Source organism: Ranitomeya imitator, chromosome 1 (genome assembly GCF_032444005.1).
Source record: "Ranitomeya imitator isolate aRanImi1 chromosome 1, aRanImi1.pri, whole genome shotgun sequence".
Lineage (NCBI taxonomy): Eukaryota > Metazoa > Chordata > Amphibia > Anura > Dendrobatidae > Ranitomeya > Ranitomeya imitator.
In genome coordinates, this window is record NC_091282.1 from 247,082,777 (window position 1) to 247,102,288 (window position 19,512).

The following is a 19,512-nucleotide window of genomic DNA, read 5'->3' on the forward strand; positions in this document are numbered from 1 at the left end:
GCTGCATGTGATTACAAACACCTCCAGCTTTCATCTCAGGGCAGTCAGTGTAGATTAATGGTCATACATCTTGTGGGATAAAGGACATACAGCAGAGCTGAGTGTGATGAGAACACCTCCAACTTTTGTCTCATGGCAGTCGGTGTGGTGTGATGGGGATATAGCTGAGCCAAGTGTGGCTACAAACAACTCTAGCTTTCAACTCGGGGCAGTGAGGGGGGAGGAGTAGAGATTAGATATGCTCATTACAAACATCAAGGGTCTTCTGTTGTCATAGACAACTGGGAAACAGGCAGGTATTACTTTAAGTAAAGTAAGCATGACTTACCTTATGAATCCATTGCCACATCAATGCCACCTCCCCACTGGTCACTGCCAGTCTTTGAGAACATGGCTTAAATGCTGATGCCATGAGTGGTCGGTACAAGATACCTGAGCACAGTGATTGGCTGTAGCGGTCACATGATGTAGATAAACCTTGGCAGCACATAAAACAAAACAACAGAGAGGCGGTGCTGGAGAGGCAGGGACTTCACCAGATAAGAAAGCTTATGTTATAGCATTACTTGCCAGTGACCCAATTTAATAAGATAATGGACAACCACTTTATGTAAAAAATGTAATCTGCCCATCATGTGTAATTTGACAAGAAAAATAAGCAGACGTCATAGTGTTGGTATTCCATTTTGTTTTTGCCTTTCCTCCTAAATTTTCTTAAATCATACAAGTGAAGTTAAAGGGATTCTGTCACCCCGAAAATTCGCCTATAAGCTAAGGCCACCGCCATCAGGGGCTTATCTATAGCATTCTGTAATGCTGTAGGTAAGCCCCCGATGTAACCTGAAAGATAAGAAAAAGAGGTTAGATTATATTCACCCAGGGGCGGTCCCGCTGCGGTCCGGTCCAGTGCCTCCCATCTCCATGCGATGATGTCCTCTTCTTTGCTTCCTGTCGCGGCTCCAGCGCAGACGTACTTTGTCTGCGCTGTTGAGGGCAGAGCAAAGTACTGCAGTGCGCAGGTGCCGGGAAAGGTCAGCGAGGCCCAGCGCCTGCGCACTGCAGTACTTTACGCTGCCCCGAACAGAGCAGACAAAGTACGCCTGCGCCGGAGCCGCGACAGGAAGCAAAGAAGAGGACGTCATCACATGAAGATAGGAGGCACCGGACCCGGACCGTGACACCCATCGGACCCGGACTGCACCAGGACCACCCCTGGTGAGTATAATCTTGTTTTTCTTATCTTTCAGGTTACACAGGGAACTTATCTACAGCATTACAGAATTCTGTAGATAAGCCCCTGATGGCGGTGGCCTTAGCTTATAAGCGAAAAATGGGGTGACAGATTCCAATTAATACACGTTTCTATGAATTTTCAATAATCCAACATATATGATGATCCAGAACCTGTGGCTTTTCATTTCTGATGGATTTAATCTACTTTATTGGAGGTGGATATATTATGTTCAGCAGACGCCTACACAAAAAAATAATAATCAATGATTTGACTGCCACCTTGTGGCCTAGAAGAAGAGTTCAATCAAAATCCCTGATTACATGTTAAACATACTGTATGTCATAGAGACATTAATTACTGGGGGAGCTGGGCTTAATGCGCTGTAGTGACCGGTGTTCCTGCTGTGTCCGACAACATTTATTTAACCACTGGATGCCTGTTTGGATTGACCATTGAACTGCCCGATTGCTCTGCCAATAGTTGATTCGACCCAGTTTTGTTTTATTGCATAATTGGTTCCTATTTTGTCTTTATCCCTGTCTCTCCGGTTCTGACCCGGCTCGTTTAGATTTTTCTTCCACTTGCTCCACTCTTTGGGCGCAGTTCAAGACCCTCATGAAGGACAGATTTCTGTATAATGGTGAAAAGGTGAAAACTAGGTTGCCTGCACAAAGTCTATTCATGGAAGCCCATTACTCAGCTGACAGATTGTTTACACAGCTTGTTTTTCATTAATAACACAATGGCCGGTTGTATAGAGCTCACTTTCCATCCACCAGTAGATGATTGTTTGCATGTAGGATTTAAGGGAACATTATAGTCATTTTTTTATTGGTAAACAATACATAGGTGCGAATTAAAATTATTAGAGGGGTTGTCCACTACTAGCCTCCTCTATTTAACCAGTTCAGGGCAAGGCCATTTTCTATGTTCCTGACTGGGCACATTTTCAAGGGGTTTTTTTTGTACATCCGCTTTTAAAGGCACTAACATTTCTTGTTTGGGAAATTCAAATAATTTTAGGCTTTATTAATTTTTAGGAATATTTTATTTTCCTTTTTTTCTGTATATAAATCGGGGGGAAATGTAAAGAAGAATAGGAAATACAAGTCTATTATTCACATTTTTTATGGCTAAAGGACAGTTGAAAAAAAAAAAAAGTACTAGCATTACCCATTCTGTAGAAATTATTCTTATATATTGGACATACATTTTTTCATAGGGTTGTGGTTAGAAACATTGATTCAGAAAAGTGGTGTTTTTTTTATTGCTTTTTTTTTTTTTCTTTTATTTCCCACACTTTGCTCCCCATAAGATCTTAAAAGACCAGCAAGAGGGTTGGGGAGGGCAAATTAAAATATTAATACATTTTTATTGCTACTATACCAGCCCCAGTTGCAGGGGAAATCAAGCCTCTTGTCTGGATAGCACAGCCGTTTCTACTCCCTCCCTACACCCAGCGATCATATAATCATCGGGTCTGAAGGATAAAGAGCTGTCAGTAGTTCCTTTCTATGTACCCAGTGCTTGTTCAGTGCTCTGTGTATACTGTGATCTAGAAGGCAGAGAAGGTAATAAACCATCTCTGCCTGCTCTATGGAGCAGTACGGCTGTATGTCTGACAGCTTGCCTCTGCAAGCATGGGTGGTCTGGAACTGGTGGTCCATGGGTGGTTTGGAACTGGTTAATCAATTCAGGACCTCATACCAAATAAAAACAAGGTATACTCCCCTCAAGCAGCAGCACCGTTCCAGCAATGACGGCACAATGGTTTCCAATGGATGATGTGACATTGTTGTATCGCGTGACCGTTGCAGACGCTGATCAACTGCAGCTCATCAACATTCAGTCAGAGGGGAGGATAGTAAAGGCTGCAGCTAGTCAGCAGCTACTGATTGTCTGCAGCAAACCCTTGAGACAAAAACGTCATGTCACCCACTAGGAACAGCAGTGATAATATCTCAAACTGCATAAGCAACAGGGGTAGGCGGGCACCGCACAAAATATAACGGCGATCAGCCACGTGCATATGGACAATGTACAAGAAAAAACACCAGAAAAAGATATGCACAAACTGGGATCAACCATATACACTAAATTTTATTTTAACAAGTCTTTACTACAAAAGGCAATAAGCAAAACACACAATTAAAAGCATTTAAAACCAGAACAGACCAACCCTCCTCCTCCAGGATTAAGGTAATGTAGATAAGTATACAGATGTTACATAGGGCATGAGATCAAAAAAACAGATACATATAATCCAAAATTTGGTCACATAAGAGATCAACAATGCCCCATAAGAGAGTCCATCCAGACCCCTACTTATAGCAATTATTTAGATAAACTCTCTAGCCCCTAATAAAGCAGCAGTAATGCGAAAACAGAGCACCAAATATACACCCAACCAATATGGTGCTGCACCCTATGCCCGCACACCTGCTACACACCCAAACCTGGACAGCCAATCTCATACATCACCTAGTCTGGAAAAGATCCAGATCAATGCAGGAATAGTCCCTAGGTGGCCAAGGTACTGGACAAACAAGGAAAGGGTAATCAGAAACCCCGGTACGCGGAATAAATGTATCCCTAAGAAGGGCTGAATGTAGCGAGGGGGTAGCTGACAGGGAGAGAAAGTCCAGGAGGAGGATGACGGCCCCACGCGTTCCGACGCTACTAAGGCGTCTTCGTCAGGGGAAGGTGGTAAAGAATATGTCCCACATACGCCTTTTAAATGTACAACATTGTAAAAGATAGGTTTCACCTGTGAGGCTGCGGCGGCGTGTATCCTCAAATGCCGGCGTGTAAAGGGCGAACACTTCCGGTCATGCGTACATAGTCCCAGAGTTTTAGCATTGCTAAGCGGTCCGAAGAACTACGCAGGCGCTACGGTCTCCAAGGAGACACTCAACAACAGGGAGGGATAGATGCGCAGGCGCCGAAATAGTAGAACACAAAGGCAACTCAGACACGCGCACTGCCCGTTCCACTTTCCATTCCTTAATAAGAATAAATCACAATTAAGTGAGACCCCGTACGGGTCTTGTACAGATCTGGGAACAAGCCAGATATTAGGCGGCGCAGACTATCTAAGTGCTATCCAATGAGGTACACATTGGTTTAAATAATTAGCCAATTACCTCCCCATACACATAGTACTGTTGGACAGATGGACATGACAGAGTCCACGATGTAAGATATAGTTGCCAGCGCAGGCATATTTAAATACCAAGGAGATAATAACCACACAGTGTGCACACTGTATCAGTCGGTCAAGTGCCAAAATCTGGACAAAGCCATGTCCAAACACCGGCACATAACCTCCTGAACATTAAAGTGACGCTACGCGCCATTCCTGAGGGATACACTATTATGAAATATCAGTCATGTAGCACCCCACATACACATGAAGACTGAAAATTTACAGAATCCATGTTATAATGCAGCAAATCCTGCGCAAATGTTGTTATGTCAGAAAAGGATGAAATTTAGGCACTGTACAATAGATGTTGGAATTATCCATGGTGATACCGATAATATCGAGGCAAAAAATATAGAACACATCCGTAGTGAATGAAAAAGCGCATGACTAAAAAGGATAACAAAAAAAAAAAAAAAAATGTATATGTGTCCGAGCACCACAGTATGTGTGCTGCAATGCAGAGTTTATGCGTCTGCGTGTACAAGCCAGATATGGTGACACATACATTATTAAGCGACAAATTAATCACTATCAGTGAAATACAGGCCGGTGTAGAGTTTAACCCTTATAGCACCCCACGTACACTCTATTAATCCAAATGGCAAAACAATCGTCCAGGATCCACGATCTGAGGTAAAAAAGGTTAATACGCTCACACCATGATAATATATAAAAAAAAAAAAAAAAAGCTAAAGAAAGGTAATTACCTAAATCTGCTTATAGAAGCCAGTAAATAACAGTTCCTCATTCATCCCCCCTGGGGCCCGACTATTCAAGTTATAAATCCACTTGGACTCCCTCCTCAGGAGGTCTAATGTAATGTTGCCACCTCTTACATCAGGCCTAACTCCTTCCAAGCCCATAACCCTAAGGCTACTTGCGGATCCACCATGTTCCTGTAAAAAGTGGCCTGCTACTGACGATAGTTTTTTCCCCTTTCCTAGATCTTTCTTGGCCGTATTGATGTTAGAGAGGTGCTGTTGCACCCGACGCCTCAGCTCCTGTGTAGTGTAACCCACATACAATTTGGGACAACCACATACCAAGGCATACACCAAATATCTGGTGCGACAATTAAAATATGCTGAAGGCTCAATTCTCTTGGGAATATGTGGTAGGGTTATGCCCGTATCAGAGATCATCAGACCACAGATGCTACACCCTCCACATGGGTAGGACCCAAATATCTGGCCGCATGTACCACTCTTAATAGTGGCCCGTTTAAAATGACTCGATACTAAATCATCCTTTAGATTACGTGACCTCCTGGCCACCATCCTCGGAGTGGGGGCAAGCCAGGGGTGAAGTTTGGGTTCTGTCAATAAAATGTTCCAGTTTTTCTTCAAGATCTCATGAACATCCCTCCACTGATTGTGGTATACTGTAATCAAGTTGATAGTCTGTACAGTCTTTTTCTCCCTCGGTTTAAGGATGTCCTCACGTACACAGCGTTGGGAATGCTGGAATGCCTGTGCAACCACTCTGTGTGGGTACCCCCTGTCCCGAAATCTTTCTGTGAGTTTTCTGGATTCTGCCAAAAAGTCCTCCTTGGCAGAGCAATTCCTCTTAACCCTTAGGAATTGCCCCTTGGGTATGCTGTTCCGAAGGTGGACCGGATGCGCACTCTTATAATGAAGTAGGCTATTAGTCGCCGTTTCCTTCCTATGAAGACTCGTGACAATATGGTTGTCTCTCAAGATTATATTGAGATCCAGGAAATCAACCCTCGTGGAAGAGACTTTTGATGTCAGTCTAATATTCCAGGGATTCCTGTTGAGAGAATCAATGAAGTTGTTACACTCATCCAAGGTTCCTGTCCACAACAATAGAACATCATCGATAAACCTATGCCACTCCAGCACACATCTTTGGAACATATGTAACTGATATACATGGGTCTCCTCCCACCACCCCATGTACAAGTTAGCATACGAGGGTGCGCATCTGGCACCCATAGCAGTGCCAGATGCCTGTCTATAGAAAGAGCGATCAAATATGAAATAATTCTTTTCTAGAACCATTTTTAACAAATCAAGGATAAAGCAATCATGGTCCCTATCCCTACTTGATTTTTTGTCCAAAAAGTAGGTGATTGCATCAAGTCCCAATTTGTGGTCAATACTCGTGTAGAGAGACTCCACATCGAGTGTAATAATCAAGGTATCCCTTGGCACCTCAAGTTTGCCAATTCTCTCAATCAGGTGCATAGAGTCCCGTATATAGGACCCTAAAGAGAATACTAGGGGCTGTAAAAAATAGTCCAGATACACACACGGCCTCTCAAATAATCCCCCAATCCCCGATATTATTGGCCTACCTGGGGGGTTATCCAAGCTCTTATGCACCTTTGGTAGCATATAAAACGTAGGGATCCTAGGTGTTTCAATGGTCAAGAAGTCTCTTTCCCTTTTGTTAATAATCCCCAGGCCAAGGGCAGTCCGGATCAATCCATCAAGGTGTTTCTTATAGACATCCGTAGGGTCCGAAGGCAAAACCTGGTAATGAGAGGTATTGAGCAGCTGTCTCTTAGCTTCAACCACATATAGATCCTTAGGCCAGAGGACGATGTTGCCCCCTTTGTCGGCCTCTTTGATCACAAGAGAGTCCTGTTTTTTGAGATGCTTCAAACAGCGGGCCTCCTCCCTGGTCAGGTTACCCAAACCCTTATTGTTAATTTTTAAATTGGCAATGTCTCTACTCACGGTCTCAAAAAATATCTGTACGACCGGAAAGAGTGAAAAAGATGGAGAGGCTTGGGACGGAATACGTCCTGTAAATCTACCCGACTTACCGCTATTTCCTTCGTTCTCATCTAGGAGCTCTAAAAGATCCCGGAACACCCGTCTGTCCTCCTCTGGCATGGTATCAATTACAGATGGTTTATGGTACAATAATTTAAACGTGAGCTGCCTACAAAAAAGGTACAGATCTTTAGTCAATTCAAATTTGTTGAGCTGATTGGTAGGGGAAAAAGACAGCCCTTTGGAGAGCAAAGAAACCTCACCCGCCGACAGGGAGTATGATGATAAGTTCACAATCTGTAACTTACCAGGTCCATCCCCCCCTGGGTCATTATGCGTTAGATTTTCCTGTGGTTCCTCCTCGTGGTCCTCTTGCGACCCAACGTCCAGTCCTGGAGGGGTCCGCCCCTGGATCTTAGATTGATGGCGTTTGCGCCTCCCCCTCCTGCACCGCCTTCTTGGTCGCTCGTATCCGTTGATAAAAAATCACTGGAGACAGGTTCAATTTGTTCAACTTGTGTTTTATCTCCTTGTGACGTTGGCATGCTTCTCCTACCGTTACCACGGTGTGACCATCTATAGGCCCTTAAGCTGTCAAAGTCCAGTTTGTCCCGCTGGAACTTATGTTTCTTGCCCCTAATGACCTCTTTTTCAAAGGTATCAATAGATGTCTTTAGTCGCTGTCTGAAGGGAGTAACCTGTCCCTGTAGATCAAAAGCTACTTCACCCCTGGCTTGCCCCCACTCCGAGGATGGTGGCCAGGAGGTCACGTAATCTAAAGGATGATTTAGTATCGAGTCATTTTAAACGGGCCACTATTAAGAGTGGTACATACGGCCAGATATTTGGGTCCTACCCATGTGGAGGGTGTAGCATCTGTGGTCTGATGATCTCTGATACGGGCATAACCCTACCACATATTCCCAAGAGAATTGAGCCTTCAGCATATTTTAATTGTCGCACCAGATATTTGGTGTATGCCTTGGTATGTGGTTGTCCCAAATTGTATGTGGGTTACACTACACAGGAGCTGAGGCGTCGGGTGCAACAGCACCTCTCTAACATCAATACGGCCAAGAAAGATCTAGGAAAGGGGAAAAAACTATCGTCAGTAGCAGGCCACTTTTTACAGGAACATGGTGGATCCGCAAGTAGCCTTAGGGTTATGGGCTTGGAAGGAGTTAGGCCTGATGTAAGAGGTGGCAACATTACATTAGACCTCCTGAGGAGGGAGTCCAAGTGGATTTATAACTTGAATAGTCGGGCCCCAGGGGGGATGAATGAGGAACTGTTATTTACTGGCTTCTATAAGCAGATTTAGGTAATTACCTTTCTTTAGCTTTTTTTTTTTTTTTTTATATATTATCATGGTGTGAGCGTATTAACCTTTTTTACCTCAGATCGTGGATCCTGGACGATTGTTTTGCCATTTGGATTAATAGAGTGTACGTGGGGTGCTATAAGGGTTAAACTCTACACCGGCCTGTATTTCACTGATAGTGATTAATTTGTCGCTTAATAATGTATGTGTCACCATATCTGGCTTGTACACGCAGACGCATAAACTCTGCATTGCAGCACACATACTGTGGTGCTCGGACACATATACATTTTTTTTTTTTTTTTTGTTATCCTTTTTAGTCATGCGCTTTTTCATTCACTACGGATGTGTTCTATATTTTTTGCCTCGATATTATCGGTATCACCATGGATAATTCCAACATCTATTGTACAGTGCCTAAATTTCATCCTTTTCTGACATAACAACATTTGCGCAGGATTTGCTGCATTATAACATGGATTCTGTAAATTTTCAGTCTTCATGTGTATGTGGGGTGCTACATGACTGATATTTCATAATAGTGTATCCCTCAGGAATGGCGCGTAGCGTCACTTTAATGTTCAGGAGGTTATGTGCCGGTGTTTGGACATGGCTTTGTCCAGATTTTGGCACTTGACCGACTGATACAGTGTGCACACTGTGTGGTTATTATCTCCTTGGTATTTAAATATGCCTGCGCTGGCAACTATATCTTACATCGTGGACTCTGTCATGTCCATCTGTCCAACAGTACTATGTGTATGGGGAGGTAATTGGCTAATTATTTAAACCAATGTGTACCTCATTGGATAGCACTTAGATAGTCTGCGCCGCCTAATATCTGGCTTGTTCCCAGATCTGTACAAGACCCGTACGGGGTCTCACTTAATTGTGATTTATTCTTATTAAGGAATGGAAAGTGGAACGGGCAGTGCGCGTGTCTGAGTTGCCTTTGTGTTCTACTATTTCGGCGCCTGCGCATCTATCCCTCCCTGTTGTTGAGTGTCTCCTTGGAGACCGTAGCGCCTGCGTAGTTCTTCGGACCGCTTAGCAATGCTAAAACTCTGGGACTATGTACGCATGACCGGAAGTGTTCGCCCTTTACACGCCGGCATTTGAGGATACACGCCGCCGCAGCCTCACAGGTGAAACCTATCTTTTACAATGTTGTACATTTAAAAGGCGTATGTGGGACATATTCTTTACCACCTTCCCCTGACGAAGACGCCTTAGTAGCGTCGGAACGCGTGGGGCCGTCATCCTCCTCCTGGACTTTCTCTCCCTGTCAGCTACCCCCTCGCTACATTCAGCCCTTCTTAGGGATACATTTATTCCGCGTACCGGGGTTTCTGATTACCCTTTCCTTGTTTGTCCAGTACCTTGGCCACCTAGGGACTATTCCTGCATTGATCTGGATCTTTTCCAGACTAGGTGATGTATGAGATTGGCTGTCCAGGTTTGGGTGTGTAGCAGGTGTGCGGGCATAGGGTGCAGCACCATATTGGTTGGGTGTATATTTGGTGCTCTGTTTTCGCATTACTGCTGCTTTATTAGGGGCTAGAGAGTTTATCTAAATAATTGCTATAAGTAGGGGTCTGGATGGACTCTCTTATGGGGCATTGTTGATCTCTTATGTGACCAAATTTTGGATTATATGTATCTGTTTTTTTGATCTCATGCCCTATGTAACATCTGTATACTTATCTACATTACCTTAATCCTGGAGGAGGAGGGTTGGTCTGTTCTGGTTTTAAATGCTTTTAATTGTGTGTTTTGCTTATTGCCTTTTGTAGTAAAGACTTGTTAAAATAAAATTTAGTGTATATGGTTGATCCCAGTTTGTGCATATCTTTTTCTGGTGTTTTTTCTAATATCTCAAACTGCGCAGCTGCAGGTGGCGAGCATGCATTGATAGATGCTACCACGTCATTTTGTTGGAGGGAAAATAATTTTTTTCATCAAGCAATAGATACTACTGCCCATGAGCCGGAGCTATTTTGCTGTAGTCACCGTATTTTTCGGACTATAAGACACACCGGACTATAAGGCGCACCCAGGTTTTAGAGGTGGAAAATAGGGAAAAAAATATTTGAAGCAAAAAAATGTGGTAAAATATTTAATAACATACTATTATATATAATAACACCACATATAATAGTATGTTATTATGTTGGAAGCTGCGGGACCAGTGTGGTGTCTGTACAGTACTATATGAAGATGCTGGAGGGTGAGTATAATAATGGGGGCACAGGGCTTATATTTAAAGCACCACTCCAGCACTGCAAAATAACACTGGAGTGCTGCTTTAAAATCCAATGGGAGAACTATAACTCCCAGCATGTCCTGCAGATCCTATGACATGCTGGGAGTTATAGTTCACTAAAGAAGTGGCAGAGTGCTTTATTGTGGTTTGGAAAGACTAACCTCTTAATTGTAGCAGCCAGCCACTGTGGTGAGGTAAAAGCATCCCATGACTGCACACACAGAGCCCTCCCTCTTGTTGTCTTTCCACAGCACAGGTAATGGAAGCCAGCAGATTCTAGTGTTGGAGTCTGAAGGACCTGTGATGATGTCAAGAAGAGGGAGGGCTCTGTGCTGCCATGTGATGCTCCAGCCCGCCCACTTCTGACATCATCACAGGTCCTCCTTGTGCACACTGCACAGCACTCAGCTCCAGCCCAGGAAGGTACAGCTATCTCCTCTCCCCCAGACCCTGCTGCTGCTGCCTCCTCCTGCCCTGGACACACGGATCTCCCCAGCTGCTGCAGGAATCAGCGCTGGGGAAGCCATGTGTGTCCCTGCTTAAGCGCAGTATTCATTTGCCTCTCCTGGCTCACAGCTCAGCTGATAGGTGGGCGGGGAGTAGCTAATGAATATTCACTGCACTTAATCATCCGGACCACATGGTTTCCCCAGCACTGATTCAGGCAGCAGGGACATCCTGAAGTGGGATAACAGTGGGATCCAACTCACTGCTGCCCCCCTCCCAACATGCTACATCCCTACCATAAGACGCACCCACACTTTCCTCCCAAATTTGGAGGGAAAAAGGTGCGTCTAATGGTCAGAAAAATACAGTACTTTTTTTCCCCTTTACCGACCACAATATGAACTGCGCAAGTGCAGAATTTAAGATAGGAGGCAGCTCACTGATGGTTCAGAGACCTGTCACAAGTGACAATGATGAAGATGAGACCAGAGCACCACATAAAGGCCCCCCAAAAGGCCGCCCGGAGCACAAGAATAATTAAAAACTGAAAAAGATTAAAAAAACAACCACAAGACGGATTTCATCAACCCAGGTATCATTGTAATCAGTATAACAGCGCCAACCTGACAGTGTATGTAGTTTATTAAGCAAAATCCTGATGACAGGTTCCCTTTAACCCCTTCCCGACCTTTGACGCCACGTAGGCGACATGAAAGTCGGTGCCAATCCGACCCATGACGCCTATGCGGCGTCATGGAAAGATCGCGTCCCTGCAGATCGGGTGAAAGGGTTAACTCCCATTTCACCCGATCTGCAGGGACAGGGGGAGTGGTAGTGTAGCCCAGGGGGGGTGGCTTCACTCCCTCGTGGCTACGATCGCTCTGATTGGCTGTTGAAAGTGAAACTGCCAATCAGAGCGATTTGTAATATTTCACCCATTATAACGGGTGAAATATTACAATCCAGCCATGGCCGATGCTGAAATATCATCGGCCATGGCTGGAAATACTAGTGTGCCCCCACCCCACCCCTCCGATCGCCCCCCCACCCCCCCGATCTGGCCGGTACACTGCTCCGGCTCCCCTCCGCCCTGTGCTCCGCTCCCCCCCGTGCTCGTGTCCGCTCCCCCCGTGCTCCAATCACCCCCCCTGCGCTCCGATCCACCCCCCCGTGCTCCGTTCCACCCCCCCGTGCTCCATTCCAGCCCCCCCGTGCTCCGTTCCACGCCCCCCGCGCTCCGTTCCACCCCTCCCGCGCTCCGATTCCCCCCCCGTGCTCCGATCCCCCCCCCCGTGGTCCCCCCCACCCTATCATACTTACCGATCCAGCCGTGGTCCCGTCCGTCTTCTCCCGGGCGCCGCCATCTTCCAAAATGGCGGGCGCATGCGCAGTGCGCCCGCCGAATCTGCCGGCCGGCAGATTCGTTCCAAAGTGCATTTTGATCACTGAGATATAATCTATCTCAGTGATCAAAATAAAAAAAATAATAAATGACCCCCCCCCCTTTGTCACCCCCCTAATGTTAGAATAGGGTTAGGGTTAGGGGTAGGGTTAGGGTTAGGGGTAGGGTTAGGGGTAGGGCTAGGGTTAGGGTTAGGGGTAGGGTTAGGGGTAGGGTTAGGGCTAGGGTTAGGGTTAGGAATGTGCACACGTATTCTGGTCCTCTGCGGATTTTTCCGCTGCGGATTTGATAAATCCGCAGTGCTAAACCGCTGCGGATTTATGGCGGATTTACCGCGTTTTTTTCTGCGCATTTCACTGCGGTTTTACAATTGCGATTTTCTATTGGAGCAGTTGTAAAACCGCTGCGGAATCCGCACAAAGAAGTGACATGCTGCGGAATGTAAACCGCTGCGTTTCCGTGCAGTTTTTCCGCAGCATGTGTACAGCGATTTTTGTTTCCCATAGGTTTACATTGAACTGTACACTCATGGGAAACTGCTGCGGATCCGCAGCGTTTTCCGCAGCGTGTGCACATACCTTTAGAATTAGGCTATGTGCACACGGTGCGGATTTGGCTGCGGATTCGCAGCAGTGTTCAATCAGGTTTACAGTACCATGTAAACATATGAAAAACCAAATCCGCTGTGCCCATGGTGCGGAAAATACCGCGCGGAAACGCTGCGTTGTATTTTCCGCAGCATGTCAATTCTTTGTGCGGATTCCGCAGCGTTTTACACCTGTTCCTCAATAGGAATCCGCAGGTGAAATCCGCACAAAAAACACTGGAAATCCGCGGAAAATCCGCAGGTAAAACACAGTGCCTTTTACCCGCAGATTTTTCAAAAATGGTGCGGAAATATCTCACACGAATCCGCAACGTGGGCACATAGCCTTAGGGTTAGGGTTGGAATTAGGGTTGTGGTTAGGGTTAGGGGTGTGTTGGGGTTAGTGTTGTGGTTAGGGGTGTGTTGGGGTTAGGGTTGTGATTAGGATTATGGCTACAGTTGGGATTAGGGTTAGGGGTGTGTTGGGGTTAGTGTTGGAGTTAGAATTGAGGGGTTACCACTGTTTAGGCACATCAGGGGTCTCCAAACGCAACATGGCGCCACCATTGATTCCAGCCAATCTCGTATTCAAAAAGTCAAATGGTGCTCCCTCACTTCCGAGCCCTGACGTGTGCCCAAACAGTGGTTTACCCCCACATATGGGGTACCAGCATACTCAGGACAAACTGCGCAACAATTACTCGGGTCCAATTTCTCCTGTTACCCTTGTGAATCTAAAAAAATGCTTGCTAAAACATAATTTTTGAGGAAAGAAAAATGATTTTTTATTTTCACGGCTCTGCGTTGTAAACGTCTGTGAAGCACTTGGGGGTTCAAAGTGCTCACCACATATCTAGATAAGTTCCTTGGGGGGTCTAGTTTCTAAAATGGGGTCACTTGTGGGGGGTTTCTACTGTTTAGGCACACCAGGGGCTCTGCAAACGCAACGTGACACCCGCAGACCATTCCATCAAAGTCTGCATTTCAAAAGTCACTACTTCCCTTCTGAGCCCCGACGTGTGCCCAAACAGTGGTTTACCCCCACATATGGGGTATCAGCGTACTCAGGAGAAACTGGACAACAACTTTTGGGGTCCAATTTCTCCTGTAACCCTTGGGAAAATAAAAAATTCTGGGCTAAATAATTATTTTTGAGGAAAGAAAACGTATTTATTATTTTCACGGCTCTGCATTATAAACTTCTATGAAGCACTTGGGGGTTCAAAGTGCTCACCACACATCTAGATAAGTTCCTTTCAGGGTCTAGTTTCCAAAATGGGGTCACTTGTGGGGGGTTTCTACTGTTTAGGCACATCAGGGGCTCTGCAAACGCAACGTGACGCCCGCAGAGCATTCCATCAAAGTCTGCATTTCAAAACGTCACTACTTCAATTCCAAGCCCCGGCATGTGCCCAAACAGTAGTTTACCCCCACATATGGGGTATCACCGTACTCAGGAGAAACTGGACAACAAATATTGGGGTCAAATTTCTCCTGTTACCCTTGGGAAAATTAAAAAATTCTGGGCTAAATAATTATTTTTGAGGAAAGAAAACGTATTTATTATTTTCACGGCTCTGCATTATAAACTTCTATGAAGCACTTGGGGGTTCAAAGTGCTCACCACACATCTAGATAAGTTCCTTTGGGGGTCTAGTTTCCAAAATGGGGTCACTTGTGGGGGGTTTCTACTGTTAAGCCACATCAGGGGCTCTGCAAACGCAACGTGACGCCCACAGAGCATTCCATCAAAGTCTGCATTTCAAAACGTCACTACTTCACTTCCGAGCCCCGGCATGTGCCCAAACAGTGATTTACCCCCACATATGGGGTATCAGCGTACTCAGGAGAAACTGGACAACAACTTTTGGGGTCAAATTTCTCCTGTTACCCTTGGGAAAATAAAAAATTGCAGGCTAAAAGATCATTTTTGAGAAAATAATTTTTTTTTTATTTTCATGGCTCTGCGTTATAAACTTCTGTGAAGCACTTGGGGGTTCAAAGTCCTCACCACACATCTAGATTAGTTCCTTTGGGGGTCTAGTTTCTAAAATGGTGTCATTTCTGGGGGATCTCCAATGTTTAGGCACACAGGGGCTCTCCAAACGTGACATGGTGTCCGCTAATGATTGGAGCTAATTTTCCATTTAAAAAGCCAAATGGCGTGCCATCCCTTCCGAGCCCTGCCGTGCGCCCAAACAGTGGTTTACCCCCACATATGGGGTATCAGCGTACTCAGGACAAACTGGACAACAATATTTGGGGTCCAATTTCTCCTATTATCCTTGGCAAAATAGGAAATTCCAGGCTAAAAAATCATTTTTGAGGAAAGAAAAATTATTTTTTATTTTCATGGCTCTGCGTTATAAACTTCTGTGAAGCACCTGGGGGTTTAAAGTGCTCAATATGCATCTAGATAAGTTCCTTGGCGGGTCTAGTTTCCAAAATGGGGTCACTTGTGCGGGAGCTCCAATGTTTAGGCACACAGGGGCTCTCCAAACGCGACATGGTGTCCGCTAACAATTGGAGCTAATTTTCCATTCAAAAAGTCAAATGGCGCGCCTTCTCTTCCGAGCCCTGCCGAGTGCCCAAACAGTGGTTTACCCCCACATATGAGGTATCGGCGTACTCGAGAGAAATTGCCCAACAAATTTTATGATCCATTTTATCCTACTGCCCATGTGAAAATGAAAAAATTGAGGCGAAAAGAATTTTTTTGTGAAAAAAAAGTACTTTTTCATTTTTACGGATCAATTTGTGAAGCACCTGGGGGTTCAAAGTGCTCACTATGCATCTAGATAAGTTCCTTGGGGCGTCTAGTTTCCAAAATGGGGTCACTTGTGGGGGAGCTCCAATTTTTAGGCACACGGGGGCTCTCCAAACGTGACATGGTGTCCGCTAAAGAGTGGAGCCAATTTTTGATTCAAAAAGTCAAATGGCGCTCCTTCCCTTCCAAGCCCTGCCGTGCGCCAAAACAGTGGTTTACCCCCACATATGAGGTATCAGCGTACTCAGGACAAATTGGACAACAACTTTCGTGGTTCAGTTTCTCCTTTTACCATTGGGAAAATAAAAAAATTGTTGCTAAAAGATAATTTTTGTGACTAAAAAGTTAAATGTTCATTTTTTCCTTCCATGTTGCTTCTGCTGCTGTGAAGCACCTGAAGGGTTAATAAACTTCTTGAATGTGGTTTTGAGTACCTTGAGGGGTGCAGTTTTTAGAATGGTGTCACTTTTGGGTATTTTCAGCCATATAGACCCCTCAAACTGACTTCAAATGTGAGGTGGTCCCTAAAAAAAATGGTTTTGTAAATTTCGTTGTAAAAATGACAAATCGCTGGTCGAATTTTAACCCTTATAACTTCCTAACAAAAAAAAATTTTGTTTCCAAAATTGTGCTGATGTAAAGTAAACATGTGGGAAATGTTATTTATTAACTATTTTGTGTCACATATCTCTCTGGTTTAACAGAATAAAAATTCAAAATGTGAAAATTGCGAAATTTTCAAAATTTTTGCTAAATTTCCGTGTTTATCACAAATAAATGCAGAATTTATTGACCTAAATTTACCACTAACATGAAGCCCAATATGTCACGAAAAAACAATCTCAGAACCGCTAGGATCCGTTGAAGCGTTCCTGAGTTATTACCTCATAAAGGGACACTGGTCAGAATTGCAAAAAACGGCAAGGTCTTTAAGGTCAAAATAGGCTGGGTCTTGAAGGGGTTAAAACTGGAAATCCTGAAAACATGACCTGTTTGCGGCCCTCGAGGAATGCAGTTTGACACCCCTGCAGTAAAGTGAGCCTTAATAAAAGTTTGTTCCTCCTCTCCCGAAAACTGTGGAATGAATGTGTTGGGAGGGACGTCTCTGCCGTGATGTTCTCCAGCAGCCCTGTCATGCTGGATTCCACCAGTGCCCATGGTGCAGCGCTGCCCGTGGAGACACAGTGCTGGCCTTCGCTGTGGAGCAGGGGCATTGTGAGGGGCTTCGCTAAATATTATATCTGCTCATCCTGGACTGATAGAACAGAGCAATACACATCCACTGCAGTCCTATGACGTGCCAACACCTTCTGATGGTTTGTGCTAATTTCTCTTGTATAGTGATCCGTTCAGCACCACACCATTAGCCTAATTTGACCATCCATCCATGCCTCTGTGCACTTCTTGCTGTCTCTCCAATTCATTGTTGTTCTCCCAACTACTGAGCCAACAACAAGGATCAGCGCTGACATCTCACCATACACGGGGCCGCGATCTGCCGGAGTGATATACCAAGGTCGCTCTGTTTATGACAAGTGGTGACAACTGCTACGCATCATACAATCATCCCTCAACACTTATCCAATTATTGAGGTTTCATGTGTCTAAACAAAATGTGCTGTCAATCTGAATTTTCTGCCCCTCGTTTATGTCACAGATCTGGGTGCTTGAAAATCTGATCATTTCCAGATCTCGGTGACACCCGACACTTCCTCCATTTACATAACCTTACGGCTCGTCCCTTACTATCCAGGGTGAATAATAATGATATATACATAATACTACCATTCACCATGGCAGGCGGCCAAGAGGACGATATTTATCCTACTAAAATAACAATCCAGAGCAATGTCAGCGCTGCTCCACACAGCTCAGCAGTCAGGACAGGAACAGATCATTTAACCCATCGGTGTCTCTTACTTACGTTACGACCGGGACGGAGCATCCGGAGAAGACACTGAAGTCAGCGGCGCTGCAGTCAGGATCGCAGCAGCAGTTCACATCGCAGGCACCCACCAGCAGGTCACAAACACACAGGCTGGAGACTGAGGGGGACACAATCAGTGGTCAGAAATGGGCGTTATAAGGGTGACAAAGGAGGCAAGTTGTTAGTGCAGTTTGTGGAGCAAGGTCACAAGACGTCCGCTTGCTGTCAGTAAATGGATTTACGTTCCATGCATTCAGCAGCGTGGCTCCTCTGGAGTTTTGCCCTATTATCATGACAGATCCCTTTTACTTTCACATGGTTATGGGCTCGTTCACACTGCTGTATAACACGACTGAGTGCTATATGAGGTTTCATAGTGTTATACTATGGGGCAGCGCAGATCTGCCATTATTTTCTCATGCCGATCCAGCATGCAGCGAGTGGCTGTGAGAATCGGCTCACTCACACCCATACAAGTCTATGGGTAAGCGTGAAACATCAGACTGCACTCGGATGTCCTCAGAGTGCAGTCCAATTTCCGCGGTCACCGGCAAGAGAGGAGAAATTACTTGTGCCGTCCCCTCCGCACCCGTGCGGCGATTCTCGCTGGCAGAGTTTGAGCCAAGTGTCATGTGCACAATCGTCCCGATCCTCCCGCACGAGAACATTCGCTAGTGTGATCCTGGCCTTAAACGGATGCCATGGACTGCTAGAGGGTGTCTGGTGACGGCAGTGACGTATCCAGGGAAGGGGGGGGCAGCCGAGGCATGTGCCCCGGGCGCAGCCGACAGGGGGGCGCCAGTGGGCCGCCTGATGTGGCGGTCCAAGGAGGAGGCTCTCCGTCAGCGGGATTCTGCCGCTCCCACACTGAGATTCTTCCGTTCTCTGAGCCGGCTGTCAAATTGCCCTCCATGTCTGGTGCAGGGGTCTGTCACTCCCTACCTGCCCTCCATGTGTAATGCAGGGGTCTGTCACTATAAACCTGCCCTCCGTGTCTGGTGCAGGGGTCTGTCACTCCCTACCTGCCCTCCATGTGTAGAACGGGGGGTCTGTCACTCACTGTCTACCTTTCCTCCATGCATAGTGCTTGGTCTGTCACTCTATACATGCTTTTCATGGATTGATTATCATCTTCATTTCTTAGGGATACGGGGGATCTATTGCGCAGGGTCGATGGGTTGTGTTTGGAGGGTGATACTCTTCTGGTTCGGCGGATGTTGAATCCCCTCTATACTAACATCAAACATAGGGATGGTTTATCAGCTGTACGTTACTTCCTTGGTACTTCCTCCTTATCTATGGGTATGAGGGACCTTCTGCTGGAGCTATTAGAGTTCACTCTCACCCACTTTATTGTTTTTAAGGGGTCCTTCTACCTACAGCTCCATGGGACTGCCATGGGGGCGGCCTTTGCGCCCGCCTATACTGGTCTCTTCGTGGGGTTGTGGGAGAGGGACATCTTCCTGTCTGATGAACAGGGGTTAATGGACCGCATACCCTTCTGGACGCGGTACATTGACTATATCTTCTTCATCTGGCAGGACACCCCCACTGACCCTGAGCAACTGATTCGTACCCTGAATAACAATGACCTTAATATACATTTGACCTTTGGTGAT

At 45.6% G+C, this 19,512-nt stretch overlaps 1 protein-coding gene across 2 annotated transcripts in view; it reads right to left on the reverse strand.

The window, feature by feature from the left end:
• Positions 1-19,512, reverse strand: part of TCTN1 (tectonic family member 1) — a 98,644-nt gene that overhangs the window by 74,107 nt on the left and 5,025 nt on the right. For both annotated transcript variants that reach the window (XM_069755130.1, XM_069755123.1), the window contains exon 2: positions 17,891-18,011. In XM_069755130.1, the coding sequence (XP_069611231.1) occupies positions 17,891-18,011 (121 nt within the window). The remainder of the gene's footprint in view (positions 1-17,890; positions 18,012-19,512) is intronic.